At 45.0% G+C, this 20,673-nt stretch overlaps 1 protein-coding gene across 3 annotated transcripts in view; it reads left to right on the forward strand.

Annotated features, from left to right (window-relative positions):
* OBSL1 (obscurin like cytoskeletal adaptor 1) overlaps positions 1 to 20,673 on the forward strand; it is a 102,052-nt gene that overhangs the window by 50,498 nt on the left and 30,881 nt on the right. For all 3 annotated transcript variants that reach the window (XM_056535879.1, XM_056535880.1, XM_056535881.1), the window contains exons 9-16: positions 1,742 to 2,014; positions 5,465 to 5,731; positions 6,709 to 6,981; positions 12,357 to 12,629; positions 16,538 to 16,810; positions 17,844 to 18,116; positions 19,399 to 19,671; positions 19,862 to 20,137. In XM_056535879.1, the coding sequence (XP_056391854.1) occupies positions 1,742 to 2,014; positions 5,465 to 5,731; positions 6,709 to 6,981; positions 12,357 to 12,629; positions 16,538 to 16,810; positions 17,844 to 18,116; positions 19,399 to 19,671; positions 19,862 to 20,137 (2,181 nt within the window). The remainder of the gene's footprint in view (positions 1 to 1,741; positions 2,015 to 5,464; positions 5,732 to 6,708; positions 6,982 to 12,356; positions 12,630 to 16,537; positions 16,811 to 17,843; positions 18,117 to 19,398; positions 19,672 to 19,861; positions 20,138 to 20,673) is intronic.

Raw genomic sequence — 20,673 nt, forward strand, 5'->3', positions numbered from 1 at the left:
TAATCATATCCCAACCTCATATCTCGTCCACATATCCCAACCTCATATCTTGTCCTCATATCTCCTCCTCATATCTCCTCCTCATATCCCATCCTCATATCCTGACCACATATCCTGTCCTCATATCTCATCCTCATATCCTGACTAGCGTCCCTCCTCCCCATTGCTGTATCTGCCGGTCACCGAATAAAGTACAGCTGTCACCCCGTATGTGGTGAGTGCCATCATTATTTCTTGCTATGCATTAACAATAAGCAAAGGAATGACACCGGCACCACAGTCAATGGTAAGCAGCAATTCAAACAATATCGGACAACTTCGATAAATATTGATGGTCACGGTAAATGGCTGCATGGCTCGTGTGTGAATGACTTCAGGTGGTGCTCACATTTGTAAGAGACAGTTCATATACTGCAAATATTCCGTATAGAAATTGGAAATAATTTTCAAGACTTCAAACCTGGGTGAGTGCTCCATTATTTCCAATTTCTATACGGAATTCTTTCTATACATTGTTCACTGGATTTCTGATTGAGCACCCCGCTGTAGGTGTACGGATTGTGGGTCCCTGAGCGTCAGGACATTGGGTGTATGAGAGCTGTGCCGAGCTCTTTCTCTTTCTAAAGAATGCTAAAAATGTTTTAAAAAAACAACCCAAAGTCTCTGGGAACATCCCTTTTGGTTCGCCCGCCTCCAGCAGTTGCAGTTGCTTTATCTTTGATGCTGATGAGTATTTGGTCACTGTCTCTTTAAAGGTTGCAGATTTAGTCAGAGGTGCTGTTAGCCCACGTAAGTGCGATGACTAAAAGATATGTAAATAGAGGTAGATAGAGATAATACACAGTTCCATTATCTTGTACGTTCTTTACTTATGAATCTGGTTGTGGGATGCTACCCAAAGGGAAGATGTCGTGATAGCCACCCAGCCTTATTTCTGACCGTAGGTCACTGAAGAGTTTAATGTTGCAGAGGGGCCCTTGTTCAGTGTTATTCTCCTCTGACTTAGATGAAACTCCTTCTTGTAGCTAAAGACTTGAAGCACTTTATCCTCATAGCGTGGACTGGAACAGGATGCTGACTTGCTTGTAGCAGGTTCTATCTTGAACAGGATTAAACTTAAAAGTAACCCTGGTGTAGGTTTGCCTAGTTTGTTGTCTTCTGATAAGGATCCACACAGGTTGGCTTTCTCTGGTGTAGTACTTTCTTTCCTTATGAACGCATGATCCCCAAAGGTCACTGAAGAGTTTAGTGCTGCAGAGGGACCCTTGTTCAGAGAGGTTTTCTCCTCTGACTTAGAATAAATTCTTTCTTGTAGATGAAGACTTGAAGCACTTTGTCCTCACAGCGTAGACTGGAACAGCACAGTGACTTGCTTGTAACAGGTTCTGTCTTGAACAGGATTAAACTTCGAAGTAACACATTTAAAGCTTAAGTGTAGGTGTGCCTAGAAGGAGCAGAGCTAGGAGATGATGTTACTCTGACAAAAGCCAGACCTAGGTTGGTTTTTGGTCCACCCCTCTCCTGGGAGAGGAGGCTGGACTAGGGACTCTTTGTCAAGTGCTTCTACATGATTCTGTGCAAAAACATAGGCTAGGGAGCATCACGTGACCAAGGCATCATTTATCTAATACAACAGCATGCAAATTTGAACCCTTACACACTCGTTTAAAGCCCCACCCTTTTCACTTAAGCCCCTCCCTCTAGTAAAAGGGAGATTGGTAAGCGTTCTCTGTCCCCTTAGATCCTCCAGTGAAAATTGTGAACACAGACGACGACGCAGAACACCGTCACATGAGCGGGGAACGTGTGGTGCTGAGCTGCGAAGTGTCAAGGGAGAACGCCCTGGTGCGCTGGTACAAGGATGGTGAGGAGCTGGAGAAGAGTGAGAACATTGTCATAGAGGAGGAAGGGCGTCACCGTAGACTGATCATCCCATCTGCCCAAACCCAAGATTCAGGAGAGTTCATGTGCGATGCCGGAGATGATTCTATTTTCTACAATGTATATGTGAAAGGTCAGTAATGTCTCAATCATAAGAGAGTTTGTGAATTATATATATCAGCTGATGAGCGATTGGAAAATTGGTTCTGCCTTCTACTGGCCTAAGGTTGGTGCCCAGCGTGGTACCTTCTATAGGCTCCCTCTCCTTGGATTCATCATTGTAGGTGTAGGTGAAGGATTTTTGTACACCTTTTTTTTTGGGTGATGCTAATGTGTAGGTGCCCCAAATTTATTAAATGGTCACAGGACATTTGATAGATTTTGTGCAGGTACACGTATCCTGAAATTTCACTCTACACACATCAAAGTGCTAAGCTAAGTCTAGGCTGGTGTGGTTTTTTTCTGGTGTTTTTTGGCTTAAACATTTACGACTTTAAAAAACAAAAAGGTTGAACCAACAAGAAACATATACAAATAGGGACTGGTGTAGTTCCAACATTCCTCAATAATTGGATAGGAGTTATATAGGCATGCTGTCACTGAAAACCGGGATAATGGGAGGTGCTCACGCTGAACAAAAGTACCGTAGTAATAATGAGCATGTGAAGAAAGATAACGGAGCACTCACCCGGTATACTTCCCAAACTGGCAGATAGATAGCAACGATCCTCTTCTGGGGGGGAGCTCAGACGCATACCGGAACATCCACCGCCTCCCCGCGTAGAGAAGAGGATTGTTGCTATCTATCTGCCAGTTTGGGAAGTATACCGGTATACCGGGTGAGTGCTCCGTTATCTTTCTTTACATGCTCAGTTTAAAAAAAATACAAAATATCAACCCTAACAGTGTCACACACCTGATAGCGGGCTGTCACGGAGCTGGTAGTGGATCCTCTACCTGTGTGGCTGATGACTCGGACCGTATCGGGGAGCGGAGTCTAAGGTGCCTCTGGTCTTTACCAGAGCCCGCCGCAAAGCAGGATGGATTTGCTGCGGCAGGCGACACCCAGGTCGCTACCCTCGACACAGCCCGACCACACAGGTAACTGGACAAGGCGAGGTACAGGAGGATGAGAAAGAGGCGTAGACAACGTAGCAGAAGGTCAAGGCAGGTGGCAAAGGTTCTGAGTCAATAAACATAGCAGGAGGGTCTGGAAACACAAGTAGGCAAAACAGGCTATGGGAACGCTTTCTCTTAGGCAATGAGCACTGAAGATCCGGCAGGGGGATGTGGGAGGTGCAACAACTTTATAATGTGCTGTTCAGGTGCATTACTAATTATGAGCGTACTGGCCCTTTAAATCTCAGAGCACCAGTACGCGCGCCCTAGGAGACGGGGACACGCGTGCTGGAGCTGAGACACAGTGGAGGAGGCAGCAGAGGTGACGGGCTAGGACTCGCATGCGGGCGCGCCTTGCGATGCGAATCCTGGCCCCGCAGGGAGCAGGGACAGTGCACTCGCGGCCGACATGTGCGGCCGGAGCTCAGGTTGTAACAAACAGCTGGTCTGTACACACAACAGCATGTATCTGAAGCCGGGACCCGGGGCTAATAGCGTGCGGCAGCGATCGCGGTGCCGCGCGCTATTAACCCTTTAGACGCGGCGTTCAAATTTGAACGCCGTGTCTAAAACTAAGGTAAAAGCTTCCCGGCTGCTAAGTGGGGCTGATCGGGACCACCGCAGTGAAAATGCGGTGTCCCGATCAGCTAGGACGCGAGCGGAGGGTCACTCACCTTCCTCCGTGCATCCGATCGGTGATTGATTGCTCCAAGCCTTAGATCCAGGCTTGAACAATCAATCGCCGATAACACTGATCAATGCAAAGCTATGGCTTTGCAGTGAACAGTGCTGGCAATCAGCTGTCAAGCCCCCTCCCATAGGCTTGTATTGACGGGGACGGAGTGTGACGTCACACGGGTTTGGGACCATGGCGTCACAATGCTCTGGCCCCCGTGATCGCCAGTAATCAGACCCAGAGGAAACACGCTCCGGGGACTGATTATAACGGGGTGCTGCGTGCAAGATCACGGGGGTCCCCAGCGGCAGGACCCCCTCAATCAGGCATCTTATCCCCTATTCTTTGGATAGGGGATAAGACGTCTTAGTGCTGGAGTACCCCTTTAACCCTTTCCCTAATAAAAGTCCAAATTACCCCCCTTTTCCCATTTAAAAAAAAAAAAAACATGTAAATAAAAATAAATATAAACATATGTGCTATCGCCCCGTGCGTAAATGTCCGAACTATAAAAAATATCATTAATTAAACTGCAGGATCAATGCTGTACGTGCAAAAAAATTGCGAAGTCCAAAATAGCGTATTTTTGGTCACTTTTTATATCATGAAAAAATGAATAAAAATCGATCAAAACGTCCGATCAAAACAAAAATTGTACCGATAAAAACTTCAGATCACGACGCAAAAAATGAGTCTACATACCGGTCCGTACGTGGAAAAATAAAAGTTATAGGGGTCAGAAGATGACAATTTTAATCGTATAAATTTTCCTGCATGTAGTTTGAATTTTTTCCAGAAGTGCGACAAAATCAAACCTATATAAGTAGGGTATCATTTTAATCATATGGACCTAAAGAATAAAGATAAGGTGTCATTTTTACCGAAAAATTCACTGTGTAGAAACGGAAGCCACCAAAATTTTATTCTTCAATTGCGTCGCACAATGATTTTTTTTTCCATTTCACCGTAGATTTTTAGGTAAAATGACTGATGTCCCTGCAAAGTAGAATTGGTGGCGCAAAAAATAAGACATCATATGAATTTTTAGGTGCAAAATTTAAAGGGTTATGATTTTTAAAACGTGAGGAGGAAAAAACGAAAGTGCAATAACGGAAAAACCCCTGGTCCTTAAGGAGTTAAAAGTTTAGTTTGGTGACAGGTACTCTTTAAAGGGGTATTCCACTGTCCCAGTGATAGGAACATTTTGTTCCGAACACTGGGTGCAGGCTGCAGGGGTTGTGATGTCACGGCCACGGGCCCCATGACGTCAGGCCATGCCCCCTCAATGCAAGTCTATGGGAGGGGGCGTGGCGACTGCCACGCCCCCTCCCATAGACTTGCATTGAGGGAGCATGGCCTGACGTCATGAGGCCCGTGGCCGTGACATCACAACCCGCGCATCCCGATCCAGCGTTCTGAACAAAATGTTCTGAACACTGGGGAAGTGGAGTACCCCTTTAAGTTTCTATGACAGGGTAAGACAATGACATTTTTGAAAACCATGAGGGAATGAAGTGAAAAAACAAACAAAACAACAAAATAAAATGAAGCCTTTATGTATATAGTGGAGCATTTGTTTTGTTTTGCTGTTTTGCCCTCCCTTACCCCCCCCCCCCCCCCCCCCCCCCCCCGTGCTAATACACAAGAAAGGACAGGATTAGGAAAAGCAGAGCCATGTGGGCCACAATGAACACCAAGTAAACTAAGCTCCGTGTTTCTGTCATAGACAGATTAATACTTGTTAATACTTCATCCCCTGTAATCCTGTGTCCCTCCTATTCTCTGTAGACCCCCCTGTCCAGATAGTCTGCGCGAGTGACACCAAGGCGTTACTCAGCGGGGAGCGCATGGAGCTGAGCTGTGAGGTGTCAAGAGAAAATGCTGAGGTCTGTTGGTATAAGGACGACGAAGAACTGCAAGAAAGTGAGAAGATCATACTTGAGGCAGACGGTCGTCACCGCCGGTTGATCATGCTCTCGGTACAGCCGTCGGACTCCGGTGAATTTGTCTGTGATGCCATCGATGACTCTGCTGTCTTTACTGTGGCTGTAACAGGTCAGTTTGTGATAGATATATAGACAAGTCCTGGGAAAAAAGTGTGGAAACTCACCCAAAATTTCCACTCAAGGGCGTCCTGCAGGATGGGAAGGCCGGGTTCACACCACGTTTTTGCAATACAGTTCCCACATACGTTTTTAATGTGAAAACCGTACGGAACCGTATTGAAAACCGTATGCATTGACTCTCCATTGAAAACCGTATGCCAAAAGATGTATCCGGTTGCATCCGTTTTGCATCTTGCACGGTTTTGTCCGTTTTTTTCCCGTACCCAAAACTGTAGCCTACCACAGTTTTTCGTCCGGGTGAGAAACCGTATACGTTTTTTTTAAACATGGGAGTCAATGGGAACCGTACAGAGCCATATGTGCGTACGGTTCCATCCGGTTTTCATCATATGGTTTTTGACTTTGCACAATTTTTTTCTTGGAATTTCAATTAAACAAGTGAAACTTTATTCATAATGGAGTGAAAAGTTAAAAACGTATACTTTTTTTTTTTGTTAAAAAACGGATGCAACCGGACATCGTTTTTCAAACCGTATACGGGGGTTAAAATTTGTACACACGTTTTGATACAGTTTAGTCCGGTTTTGAGGAATCCGTTTTTCATCAAAAACCTGACACGGGAAACTGTATTGCAAAAACGTGGTGTGAATGCAGCCGAAGAGTGTTCCTGCTGTGGAAAAAATGCAGGAACTCAGTTCCCAATGCGTTCCAGCAGGAATGGAGCCCTGTATATAGATATAGTTTTGTCGGGGGGGTCTGCAGATTTATCCTTCTCTTTTAGACATGGAGCAACCAGTATTATAAAACCATTGAAGGATAAAGTCGCAAGTTGCCCAGTTGTAATACTAACCATCGGACTTTAGCTACCATGAGTGCGTGTCTGGGAATGGGCGGCCATGTTTGTGACTGTGAGTTGAGGCCTAGTCTATCCTACTAAGCCAGGGATGTGTCTCATTCTATATGAAGATCCTCCGGTGAAGATCATAAACACAGATGATGACATGGAACATAAGTGTGTGAGCGGTGAGCCGGCGGTGCTGAGCTGTGAGGTGTCCAGGGAGAACGCCCGCGTGCGCTGGTATCGGGATGGCGTGGAGGTGGAGGAGAACGAGAACATCAGGTTGGAGTCTGACGGAAGACATCGTAGATTGGTTATTACTTGTGCCAAACCTGAGGACTCGGGGGAGTATGTATGTGACACCGGAGACGACTCGGTCTTCTACACCGTGATGGTGACAGGTCAGTCCATTAGATTTCTGTCAATACAACATCTATCGGGAATAAGTAATATCTACTGTATAAGAAAAAACACTTAAAGGGGTATTCCAGGAAAAAAATAATTTTTTTTTTATATCAACTGGCTCCAGAAAGTTAAACAGATTTGTAAATTACTTCTATAAAAAAATCTTAATCCTTTCAATAATTATCAGCTGCTGAAGTTGAGTTGTTGTTTTCTGTCTGGCAACAGTGCTCTCTGCTGACATCTCTGCTTGTCTCGGGAACTGCACAGAGTAGAAGAGGTTTGCTATGGGGATTTGCTTCTTAACTGGGCGGTTCCCGAGACAGGTGTCATCAGAGAGCACTTAGACATAAAAGAACAACTCAACTTCAGCAGCTCATAAGTACTGAAAGGATTAAAAAAAATTTAATAAAAGTAATTTACAAATCTGTTTAACTTTCTGGAGCCAGTTTATTTTTATATAATATAAATACGTTTTTCTCCTGGATAACCCCTTTAACACCTTGGCGCTAGTAATAATGTGCCCCACAGCAGCTATATACCAGTCTAATGAGTCCCTGTATGACCATTAATTGTTAATAGTAGGATAAAACAAAAAGCCATGGCTGACAGCAGCACTAATTGGGGTCTAGTTGATTAGTCAGTAATCAGATCTATATGTGTGTATGAGAGCGCAGGTGATGTCTGTGCGCGCCCATACACATGGATACTAAAGCACTATACATTCTCCACAGTTGAGTTAATACAGTGATCCCTCAACTTACAATGGCCTCAACATACAATAGTTTCAACATACAATGGTCTTCTCTGGTCTTTTCTGGACCATTGTAACTTGAAACCAGACCAACATACAATGCTATGGAATCTGCGAAACATGTCCACAGTTGATAAGACCCTATACAGTGGTCCCTCAAGTTACAATATTAATTGGTTCCAGGAAGACCATTGTATGTTGAAACCATTGTATGTTGAGACTATAACTCTATGGAAACCTTGTAATTGGTTCTGAAGCCCCAAAATGTCATCCAAAAATAAGATAAAGTGAGGATTAAAGAAAAATAAGTAGATAACTAATATAGATAAAGCAAATCCTTACATATAAAAGTAAGAAAGATCTGCTGGGAGCTGTAAATAACTGTCTATTTCTGTGGTTTACAACCAGGGTGCCTCCAGCTGTTGCAAAACTACAACTCCCAGCATGAAAGGCTGTCCGGGAATGCTGAGAGTTGTAGTTTTGCAACAGCTGGAGGCGCCCTCGTTGGGAAACACTGGTCTATGTAGCGGACAGAAGCTTCTTCAGGGTCCTATACAGTACACGCAATGTCCTAAGAAAGTAAAATGGAGCCGCCCTCACCTGGTGTCCAAAGGAGCAGCTAACCATGGCATGGGTTAAAAGTAGTACAGAACATGTAGTACCTCCCTGTACTGTAGGGGGTGCTACCAGACACCAGTCAGTGCATACACTTCAGTAATACAGGTAAAAAGTACAGAACATGTAATACCTCCCTGTACTGTAGGGGGCGCTACCAGACACCAGTCAGTGCATACACTTCAGTAATACAGGTAAAGAGTAGTACAGAACATGTAACACCTCCCTGTACTGTAGGGGGCGCTACCAGACACCAGTCAGTGCATCATACACTTCAGTAATACAGGTAAAGAGTACAGAACATGTAATACCTCCCTGTACTGTAGGGGGCGCTACCAGATACCAGTCAGTGCATCATACACTTCAGTAATACAGGTAAAGAGTACAGAACATGTAATACCTCCCTGTACTGTAGGAGGCGCTACCAGACACCAGTCAGTGCATCATACACTTCAGTAATACAGGTAAAGAGTACAGAACATGTAATACCTCCCTGTACTGTAGGGGGGCGCTACCAGACACCAGTCAGTGCATACACTTCAGTAATACAGGTAAAGAGTACAGAACATGTAATACCTCCCTGTACTGTAGGGGGGCGCTACCAGATACCAGTCAGTGCATACACTTCAATAATACAGGTAAGAAGTACAGAACATGTAATACCTCCCTGTACTGTAGGGGGCGCTACCAGACACCAGTCAGTGCATACACCTCAGTAATACAGGGGTTTTTACCAGTGAATTCCCATTCTGATCGGTCGGTTCTTCCGGCCATTGACATGTTTTGCAGATTCCATAGCATTGTATGTTGAGTCTGGTTTCAAGTTACAATGGTCCAGAAAAGACCATTGTATGCTGAAACTATTGTATATTGAGGCCTTTGTAAGTTGAGGGATCACTGTATTAACTCAACTGTGGAGAATGTATAGTGCTTTGGTATCCATGTGTATGGGCGCGCACAGATATCACCTGCGCTCTCATACACACATATAGATCTGATTACTGACTAATCAACTAGACCCCAATTAGCGCTGCTGCCAGCCATGGCTTCTTGTAATATCTACTGTATGTTGGCTTCTTGAAGTAAGGCCTCATGGTACATCATAGGAATCTGCGCCACCCCCAAGGAGAAGAATATAGAAACCATAGAAACTCCTCATAAAACCATTGGTCGGCCTTCTCACTGGCAGTAACTGATGTACTATACATAATGGGCATGACATACATTGGGATTGTGAAGTCACCGCCATCTTACTGTATGATGTCGTGTCTTGGTTAGCACAGAAAAAGCGAGGGCGGGCCCTACCTATCCAAAATAATGACCGGGGTCCTACTGACAACGAAAAAATCCCATAACACAAAGGGAAAGGAAGGATCACTGCATAAATGTGCACACCCAGAAAGGAGTCTATAATCAGATACAGTCGTCCCTCAACATACGATGGGAATCCGTTCCAAATGGACCATCGTTTGTTGAAACCATCGTATGTTGAGGGATCCGTGCAATGTAAAGTATAGGACAGTGGTATACAACCTGCGGACCTCCAGATGTTGCAAAACTACAACACCCAGCATGCCCGGACAGCCGTTGGCTGTCCGGGCATGCTGGGAGTTGTAGTTTTGCAACATCTGGAGGTCCGCAGGTTGAAGACCACTGGTATAGGAAGTTGTACTCACCTGTCCCCGCCGCTCCGGACCGTCACCGCTCGTCACCGCTGCCCTGGATGTCGCCTTCCATCGCTGTCGCCGCGTCCCCGTGGTGTCCCCGACGCTCCGGCAAGACCTCTGCTTCCCCGGCATCCTCGCTCTCCATCGCCGCCATCACGTCGCTACGCACGCCGCTCCTATTGGATGATGGGACAGCGTGCGCAGCGACGTGATGACGACGATGGAGAGCGCCGACGATGCAGGGGATCCCGAAGAGAACGCGCCGGAGCCCCGAGGACAGGTAAGTGATCGTCAGCGGACCACACGGGGCACCGTAAACGGCTATCCGGTGGCAGCTGAAGCAGTCTGCGCTGCCGGATAGCTGTTTATGTGATGGCCCCGACATACAAAAGCATCGTATGTTGATGCTGCCTTCAACATGCGATGGCCTCTGAGAGTGATCGTATGCTGAAATGATCGTATGTCGGGGCCATCGTAGGTCGGGGGGGTCACTGTATATCTTTATTGTACAAAAAACACACATAACATCACTGTATAAGACAGCAAAAACAATTAAAAAAGCTCATAAAAGAGCAAAGCACAACATGGGGAGGAGCCATGAACCCCCTATCCCCGAGTCCTGTCCCGCAGAAATAATAAATACAGCAAAGCTGCTACTCCAGAATGCACAGTGTCTACATTAAAGGGGTATTCCAGGGAAAAAAAAATGTTTTATCTATCAACTGGCTCCATAAAGTTAAACAGATTTGTAAATTACTTCTATTAAAAAATGTTAATCCTTTCAGTACTTATGAGCTTCTGAAGTTAAGGTTGTTCTTTTGTGTCTAAGTGCTCTCTGATGACACGTGTCTCGGGAAACGCCCAGTTTAGAAGCAAATCCCCATAGAAAACCTCTTCTAAACCGGGCGTTTCCCGAGACACGTGTCATCAGAGAGCACATAGACAGAAAAGAACAACCTTAACTTCAGAAGCTCATAAATACTTAAAGGATTAAGATTTTTTCATAGAAGTAATTTACAAATCTGTTTAACTTTCTGGAGCCAGTTGATATATATATATATATATATATATATATATATATATATATATATATATATATAAAAATTCCTGGATCACCCCTTTAAACGAATAGCAATACAATGATACACAAAGTGCATAAGAATAATAAATAGCCAAACATAAATAATAAAAGGTAACAAACCACAGATGGAGGAGCAGCTGAATATGGTAATGATGGACAGGACCCCACACGTTTCGTCACTCCATGGTGACTTCCTCAGGGGTGATATTTCTGTGGGACAGGAGTTGGGGATAGGAGGTTCTTGGCCCCTCCCCATGTTGTGTTTTGCTCTTTTATGAGCTTTTTTTAATTGATTTTAGATGTCCTTTGCTGTGTCATTTCCTGGTTGTCACATGATGTCACATGTCATGTATGGCCGGTAAGAGAAAAAAAACAGTAGCATTTTTAGTGTTCCCATAGTAGTGCCCAAAAACTGGTGCCAGAAGGTTAAACAGATTTGTAAATTACTTCTATAAAAAAAATTCTTAATCCTTCCAGTACTTATTAGCTGCTGAATACTACAGAGGAAATTATTTTCTTTTTGAAACACAGAGCTCTCTGCTGACATCACGAGCACAGTGCTCTCTGCTGACATCTCTGTCCATTTTAACAGCTGTCCAGAGTAGGAGAAAATCCCCATTGCAAACATATGCTGCTCTGGTCAGTACTCGGACCAGTTCTTAAAATGGACAGAGATGTCAGCAGAGAGCACTGTGCTCGTGATGTCAGCAGAGAGCACTGTGTTCCAAAAAGAAAATAATTTCCAAGTCATTTACAAATCTGTACGACTAAGGGTGCACTACGACACCTGAAACACGTCACATTGTCCATGTGTGTTCCTGTATGCTGACTTTTTATACAGTAAAGAAGAATCCTTTTTGGCACAATATTAAAAAAAAAAAAAGTTTTCCACCGGAGTACCCATTTAATCATGGCCATGATTAAGGGCTAATACTTCAACCCGAAACGCGCCGAAGTTTTTCATTTTTTACTGTGACATGTTGCTGTCTTTTTGTTTTTAATATGGACATTTATTAAGTTTAAAGTTTTTATCCACGTTCTTTTGGGAGCCGGACCTGCACTTTTCTTCTTATGTCTGAAACTGTGGCCCTCCAGCTGTTGCAAAACTTCAACTCCCAGCATGCCCGGACAGCCGTTGGCTGTCCGGGCATGCTGGGAGTTGAAGTTTTGCAATGTCTGGAGGGCCACAGTTGGAGACCACTGCTCTAAAAAAAAAAAATAATAATAATTTTGACCTCCTTCCCCCCCCCCCCCCAGAGCCCCCCGTGAAGATCCTGAATGCAGAGGATGACACAGACGAGAGGTGTCTGAGTGGAGAAGAACTGGTTTTGAGCTGTGAGTTGTCCCGGGAGAATGTCCTGGTCCGCTGGTACAAAGATGGGGAGAGATTAGAAGAGAGCGAGAAGATCAGTCTGGAGTCTGAGGGGAGACTCCGGCGTCTGATCATCCTCTGCGCACAGACACAAGATTCTGGGGAGTTTGTCTGTGATGCCGGAGACGACTCAATATTCTACAATGTGACCGTGACAGGTGAGAGAGCCCTAAAACAAATAGGTTACTATGTATGAATTACTGTATATATTATGAGATGTCAGATGTACGTTGCACGATTACAGGTAGTTAGTAATGTATGCACCAAATTTATCACCAATTATTTTCTTTACCTTTTATGGTTTGGCACATTTCTTCCAGTGAGAGGACATCATGGTGAGAAACTAGAGGCTGCAATACTTTTTCTATATAGAGCAAAATGCCCATATCGGTCTTGTTATAGTGGGGTTAATGTGGTAACAGTGTGATGGTAATGTAGGTGATAGCATTCCTCACTATATTGGTAATATTGGTCTCAGTATAAAGGATTTGGTCAATAACCAATATTATGGGAATATGTATGGTGATAATATTTCCTAATTGTATACTGGTATTATTGGTGATATTGGTCTCAGTATACAGGATTTGGTCAGTAACAGTATGATGGTAATATGTATGGTGATAATATTCTCCTCCTTGTATACTGGTATTATCGGTGATATTGGTCTCAGTATACAGGATTTGGTCAGTAACAGTATGATGGTAATGTGTATGGTCATAATATTCCTCCTTGTATACTGGTATTATTGGTAATATTGGTCTCAGTATGCAGGATTTGGTCAGTAACAGTATGATAGTAATATGTATAGTGGTGATAATATTTCCTCCTTGTATACTGGTATTATTGGTGATATTGGTCTCAGTATACAGGATTTGGTCAGTAACAGTATGATGGTAATATGTATGGTGATAATATTTCTCCTCGTATACTGGTAATATTGGTCTCAGTATACAGGATTTGGTCAGTAACCGTATGATGGTAATATGTATGGTGATACTATTTTTCATTATATACTGGTAACATTGGTAATATTGGTCTCAGTATCCTTGATTTGGACAGTAACAGTATGATGGTAATATGTATGGTGATACTATTTCTCCCTATATACTAGTATTATTGGTAATATTGGTCTCGGTATAAAGGATTTGGTCAATAACAGTATTATGGTAATATGTATGGTGATAATATTTCCTAATTGTATACTGGATTTGGTCAGTAACAGTATGATAGTAATATGTATGGTGATAATATTCCTCCTTGTGTACTGGCATTATTGGTAATATTGGGTTCAGTATACAGAATTTGGTCAGTAACAGTATGATGGTAATATGTATGGTGATAATATTCCTCTTTGTGTACTGGTATTATTGGTAATATTGCCCTCAGTATACATAATTTGGTCAGTAACAGTATGATGGTAACATGTATGGTGATAATATTCCTCCTGTCTCAGTATACAGGATTTGGTCAGTAACAGCATGATGGTAATATGCATGGTGATAATATTTCCTCCTTGTATACTGGTAATATTGGTCTTGTTATAGTGAGATTTATGTAGAAACAGTATGATGGTAATATGTATGGTGATGTCCTTGCAGAATGTTATGAAGCAGTATTATTTTGTGATAATATGACTATTATGTAGCAGTATACTATCATACATAGATTGGCGTATTTGAAGTGGCAAATTATCTGTTGGCCCCACAGGGCTGATTTTTATTATTCATATTATACAGTGTGTCGGGGGACATTGCATTGCTGAGGTGCCCCCTTGGCTCGGTGCCCAGTGTCCTGATGCTAATGTAATATAGGGGTCAGGAGGTCCATTCATAACTTTGCTATGGGGCCCGGCCTTTTCTAGTTACGCTCCTGCTCTGGAACAATTACTTATTGACTGTGTTGGGCTTAGTCTCTGAATGACATTTAGGACCGTTATGCAATGGCTGAATGACAAGTGAGGCTTGATGTCCAGATATACATGTCCCTTTGAATCTAGAACTATGACGCACTGCATGTGGTATTTCGGATCCATGGCAAAACAACACTTGAGATCTGAGAACACTGGCACATTGACAAACGTCATTCCAGAACAATGGCGCACAACAACACTAAAAACGTGTCATATATGCATATGAATCCATAGCTGTGTTACACTGAACTTGCAGTAGAGGCAAAATGATATTGGTTAAAGGGGTACTCCGGCGCTAAGACATCTTATCCCCTATCCATAGGATAGGGGATAAGATGCCTGATCGCGGGGGTCCCGCCCCATGTTGCTCTGGGTCTGATGACTGGCGATCATGGGACCAGAGCATTGTGATGTCACGGCTCCACCCCCGTGTGACGTCACGCTCCACCCCCTCAATGCAAGCCTATGGTAGGGGGCTCCGCCCCCTCCCATAGGCTTGCATTGAGGGGGCGGAGCATTGTGACATCACACGGGGCTGGTGACTGGCGATCACGGGGCCAGAGCATTGTGATGTCACAGCTCCGCCCCCTCAATGCAAGGCTCCGCCCCTCCCATAGGCTTGCATTGAGGGGGCGGAGCTTGACGTCACACGGGGCCTGAGCTGTGACGTTACAATGCTCTGGCCCCGTGATCGCAAGTCATCAGACCCGGAGCGAACATGCTCCGGGGACTGATGAGAACGGGGTGCTGCGTGCAAGATCACGGGGGTCCCCAGCGGCGAGACCCCCACGATCAGGCATAAGATATCTTAGCGCCGGAGTACCACTTTAACTAGCATGTTCGCTCCGGGTCTGATGACTGGCGATCATGGGGCCAGAGCATGGGGGCGGAGCATTGTGACATCATACGGGGCTGGTGACTGGCAATCACGGGGCCAGAGCATTGTGAAGTCATGGCTCCGACCCCATGTGACATCACGCTCCGCCCCCTCAATGCAAGCCTATGGGAGGGGCGGAGCCTTGCATTGAGGGGGCGGAGCCGTGACATCACAATGCTCTGGCCCCGTGATCGCCAGTCACCAACCCCGTGTGATGTCACAATGCTCCGCCCCCTCAATGTAAGCCTATGGGAGGGGGCAGAGCCCCCTCCCATAGGCTTGCATTGAGGGGGTGGAGCGTGACATCACACGGGGGCGGAGCCGTGACATCACAATGATCTGGCCCCATGATCACCAGTCATCAGCCCTGTGTGCATTGAGGGGGCGGAGCGTGACATCAGACGGGGGCGGAGTCGTGACGTCACAATGCTCTGGCCCGTGATCGCCAGTCATCAGACCCGGAGTGAACATGCTCTGGGGACTGATGGTAACGAGGTGCTGCATGCAAGATCACAGGGGTCCCTAGTGGCGGGACCCCCATGATCAGGCATCTTATCCCCTAACCTTTGAATAGGGGATAAGATGTCTTAGCGCCGGAGTACCCCTTTAACTAGTATAATATTTTTAAAAGTAATTAGACTATTTAAGATCCAAAGATGAAAAATGCAACCCTTAAAGAGTACCTGTCATGATATTGTTTAATTATATTATCCTCCCAGTTCACTGCCCCCATCATGATAAACCACCCCCTGCCTTTATTTATATTATTTGTTAGTTTTCTACCTTGATATTGCTCTGTATTTTCTGCTCAGTCAGATTCACAGACTGGGAAGAGGCGATCCCCAGCAGTCATGACATCATCTGAAGCCATACAGGGGAGAACTTCCTCCCTCACTCTGCTACACACAGCCCAGAGCAGTTCAGTGTGAGATGAGCTATGATTGGCTGAGGCTGCACACACACACTCTCTGCACTCCAGACTGCATTTCCTGATTTTGGACTTCTGCCAGGCCAGTAGGAGTCCAAAGTCTGTGCAAGGGATAGGGGGGAATGTGCTCTGGACAAGTAGGGAGACACCTAGTGGCAGCTTTTTTAAACACAAATAAAACATAGAAAACTTAATTTTTTTAATAAACAAAGTACATTAGAAATATTTTATTATTTACCATAAGGAGTGCAATAGCAAAATTTGTTTTAATGAGAGTGCCCATTTAATATATCCTGGAGGAATAGTTTTGGATACAGAACCTATAAACTTATTTTTGTCTCTTTCGTTTCAGATCCTCCTGTCAGAATTGTGAACACAAGTGATAATGTAGAGAAAAGGTGTCTGAGCGGAGAAGAAGTGATACTGAGCTGTGAGGTGTCCAGGGAGAATGCCAAAGTATGTTGGTACAAGGACGGAGTGGAAGTAGAAGATAGCGAGGACCTTGTTTTGGAGTCAGACGGAAAGTATCGTAGACTCATCATCCATAATGCTCAAGTGCAAGACTCGGGGGAGTTTGTCTGTGACGCTAGAGATGACTGCGTCTTCTATAATGTTGTGGTGTCAGGTGAGTTGGCTCCTGCATCCCTTCCATATCGCCTCCACACTGAAAAACGAAATAGAAAGGTAGAGATTTCTCATAAAATGCGTCCTCCAGGCACAAAGCTAATAGGTCATGGTATCAAAGCAGAAGGTAGGCAGAACCACTAAATAGCTGTATAGTCAGCGTCACTATCGGGACCGACTTGGCGGGACAGTGAGGTGAATCCAAACAATAGCATAGACCGGAGGTGCGAGGCATGAGTAGGGATCATACTGGGGTGAGGGTGTGATGAGGGCAGATGGAATTACCCTAGGGGCAGATGGCATTAACCCCTTGTGTTTGTGACGCCAGGGCGTGGTTTATCCTCCACCCGAAGGTATCCCGCTAGATCCTGGGCTAGGCACGGGGGCAAATAATGACTCTGATGCCAAGTTACGGAGCAACGGCAGCTTTACTGAGTCAGACAGATGTAACAGTCTATACTGCTTGACTAGGCCCACCGAGGTGACCAGCAACCTACGCAATTCTGAGTATCCCGTCCGGTCCTTCTGTGGTTGGAGTTCGGCGTCGTAGAATAAGCGCTGAGTACAGGATTTTTGTTGGTGTACAACAGTTGCCTTGACATCAAAGGGGTACTCCACTGGAAAATATATATTTTTTTTAAATCAACTGGTGCCAGAAAGTTAATCTGGCCACAGTGCTCTCTGCTGACACATCTGTCTGTCTCAGGAACTGTCCAGAGTACAAGCAAATCCCCATAGCAAACCTCTCCTGCTCCAGACAGTTCCTGACATGGACAGAGGTGTCAGCAGAGAGCACTGTGGTCAGACAGAAAGTAAATTCAAAAAGAAAATAGCTTCCTCTGCAACATACAGCAGCTGATAAGTACTGGAAGTAATTTACAAATCTGTTTAACTTTCAATTAATTTAAAAAATGTTTTCCAGGGGAGTACCCCATTAAGCTAACAGGTCATGGTGCTACAACCTCCTGGAGACCTCATGCTCCTCCTTGGTGATCCATTTCTATCCAACCCATTTGTGACGTCCTGTTTTCCAGAACCTCCAGTGAAGCTTCTGAACACCAGTGATGATACCGAGCTGATGTATCTGACCGGGGAGCAGGTGGAGCTGAGTTGTGAGGTGTCCAGAGAGAACGCCTCTGTACGATGGTACAAGGATGGAGAAGAGGTGGAAGAGATGGAAGAAATTCAGCTGGAATCGGATGGGAAGCACCGTGGACTTATTATTCCATTTGCCCAAACTCAACACTCGGGAGACTATACCTGTGATGCTGGAGATGACTCCATCTGTTACTATGTAAAGGTTACTGGTAAGTAGAGACAAAACAATTTCCACTATAAAGTCTTTATGATTTATGGTGTAAACTAATTACCATTATTATCTAATCCTAGAGATATCTCACGATTAAAAGTTATCCCCTATCCACAGAATAAGTGATAATAGCCGATTGTTGGGGGTTCGACCGCTGAGACCTCCACTGATAATGGAAACGGATGTCCATTGTCCCCTGAGTGACTGAACTGCAGTGTACGCGCAAGCTTCTGCTCCTAACACTAAGGTTAGGGTTGAGCCAAAGTCAGAAGTGGATCCAGTAGGAAGGAGAGGTATACTTCCTTCTTATATATATTTCCTATTTCTTTTGAATACACTTCTGGCTTTGGCTCAAAACAGTTTTTCCAAAAAGCACCAGAAAAAAGATGTGTGAAAACCTGGCCTTAGGGGGCAATTGACCTCTGCCCTCGTGATTGTAGTGGGTCCCAGTGGTCGGACCCCCACTGATCAGCTAGTTATTCCCCATTATGTGGATAGATGCTAACTTCTAATCTTGGCATAACTCAAATCCATCGACAGGTCGTTTCCCTTATCTCTAGTTTCTTGTCATTGATACAGTCTTAGAGTGTTTGATTCCATTTGGCAACCCAAGAGGTTGCAGGACACAGGTTGGTCTTATTCTTAATAAATAATGATTTTTGGGCTGAAAGGGGTAATCCGGGCAAAAACATTTTATCCCCTATCCAAAGTATAGGAGGATAAGATTTCGGATTGCGGGGGTCCCACTGCTGAGAGCCCCCGCAATCTCCTTGCAGCACCAGCATTCTATGCGGATGCTGAATCTCCAGTTTCGGAAACCTCCTGGTTTCCGGGACTGGGGATGTGACGTCAAGCCATGCCCCCTCCATTCATGTCTAAGGGAGGGGGCGTGACGAGTGACCTCCGGGTTTCCGGGACTGGGGACATGACGTCACCCCACGCCCCCTCCATTCATGTCTATGGGAGGGGGCGTGATGGCCGTCACGCCCCCGCCCATAGACATGAATGGAGGGGGCGTGACGTCATGTCTCCAGTCCCGGAAACCCGGAGGTTTCCAAAACTGGAGATTCAGCACCCACACAGAATGCGGGTGCTGCAGGGAGATCGCGGGTGGTCTCAGCAGCAGGCCCCCGCGATCAGACATCTTATCCCCTATCCTTTGGATAGGGGATGAAATGTTTTTATCCCGGAATACCCCATTAATTTCTCGATGTGTTATCCTAATATTATGGTTATACACAGAGATCATTTTGTCGACTTTTTTGCTATTGTTTTTTTAGAGCCACCAGTAAAGTTTGTCAACACAAGTGAAGACACGGAGTTGGCGTATGTGAATGGGGAGCCTGTGATATTAAGCTCGGAGGTGTCTAGAGAGAATGCCCATGTGCGCTGGTACAAGGATGGGGTAGAGGTGGAGGACAGCGAGGATGTGCGGGTGGAGGCTGATGGTCGAATACGCAGACTGGTTATACACTCAGCACAAGTGGAGGATTCGGGAGAATATGTCTGTGATGCCGGGGATGATGCTGTATTTTACAGTGTATTAGTGACAGGTAAGAGGAAATATTGGCTCATGTATGCAACATTTTATGCTACTACTCCATGAATCATCAGTGAACGTGTTCTCATAAGAAAGAGATGTTATAGGGTGCTGTATCAGTATTCTGCTTACATGCCTATTCTGTTTTTCGGTCTACTCGTCATAGTCACTACCAAAATATATTATTATTTGGGTATTTATAGAGCCTCCCACAAAGATTGTGTTCCCAGACGTCCGCTCACAGGAACTGGAGTATATTGTGGGAGCGAGGGTGGAGCTGGTGCTGGAAGTGTCACGTAGCGGTGGTAATGCTCGCTGGTTCAAAGATGGACTGGAAGTGGATGAGGATGAGAACCTACAGGTGACCTCAGAGGGAACTCGTCGCTGTTTGATCTTACCAAGAGCCAATGTGGACGACACTGGGGAATATATCTGTGACACAGACAGCGACTCTATTACATTTGATGTCAAGATATCAGGTAAGTAAATGTTTACCAAAATGTGCCTATCACCCTACTCAAAAAGTGCCTACCACCCTACTCAAAAAGTACCTACTGCCCTACTCAAAATGTGCCTTCCACTCTACTCAGAATGTGCCTACCACCCTACTCAAAATATGCCTACTTCCCTACTCAAAATGTGCCTACCACCCTACTCAAAATGTGCCTACCACCCTACTCAAAAGTACCTACTGCCCTACTCAAAATGTGCCTTCCACTCTACTCAGAATGTGCCTACCACCCTACTCAAAATATGCCTACTTCCCTACTCAAAATGTGCCTACCACCCTAATCAAAATGTGTCTACAACCCTACTCAAAATGTGCCTACCACCCTACTCAAAATGTGCCTACCACCCTACTCAAAATGTGCCTACCACCCTACTCAAAATGTGCCTACAACCCTACTCAGAATGTGCCTACCACCCTACTCAAAATGTGCCTACTATCCTAATCAAAAAGTACCTACTACCCTACTCAAAATGTGCCTTCCACTCTACTCAGAATGTGCCTACC

This window comes from Hyla sarda, chromosome 8, assembly GCF_029499605.1.
Source record: "Hyla sarda isolate aHylSar1 chromosome 8, aHylSar1.hap1, whole genome shotgun sequence".
Classification (NCBI taxonomy): domain Eukaryota; kingdom Metazoa; phylum Chordata; class Amphibia; order Anura; family Hylidae; genus Hyla; species Hyla sarda.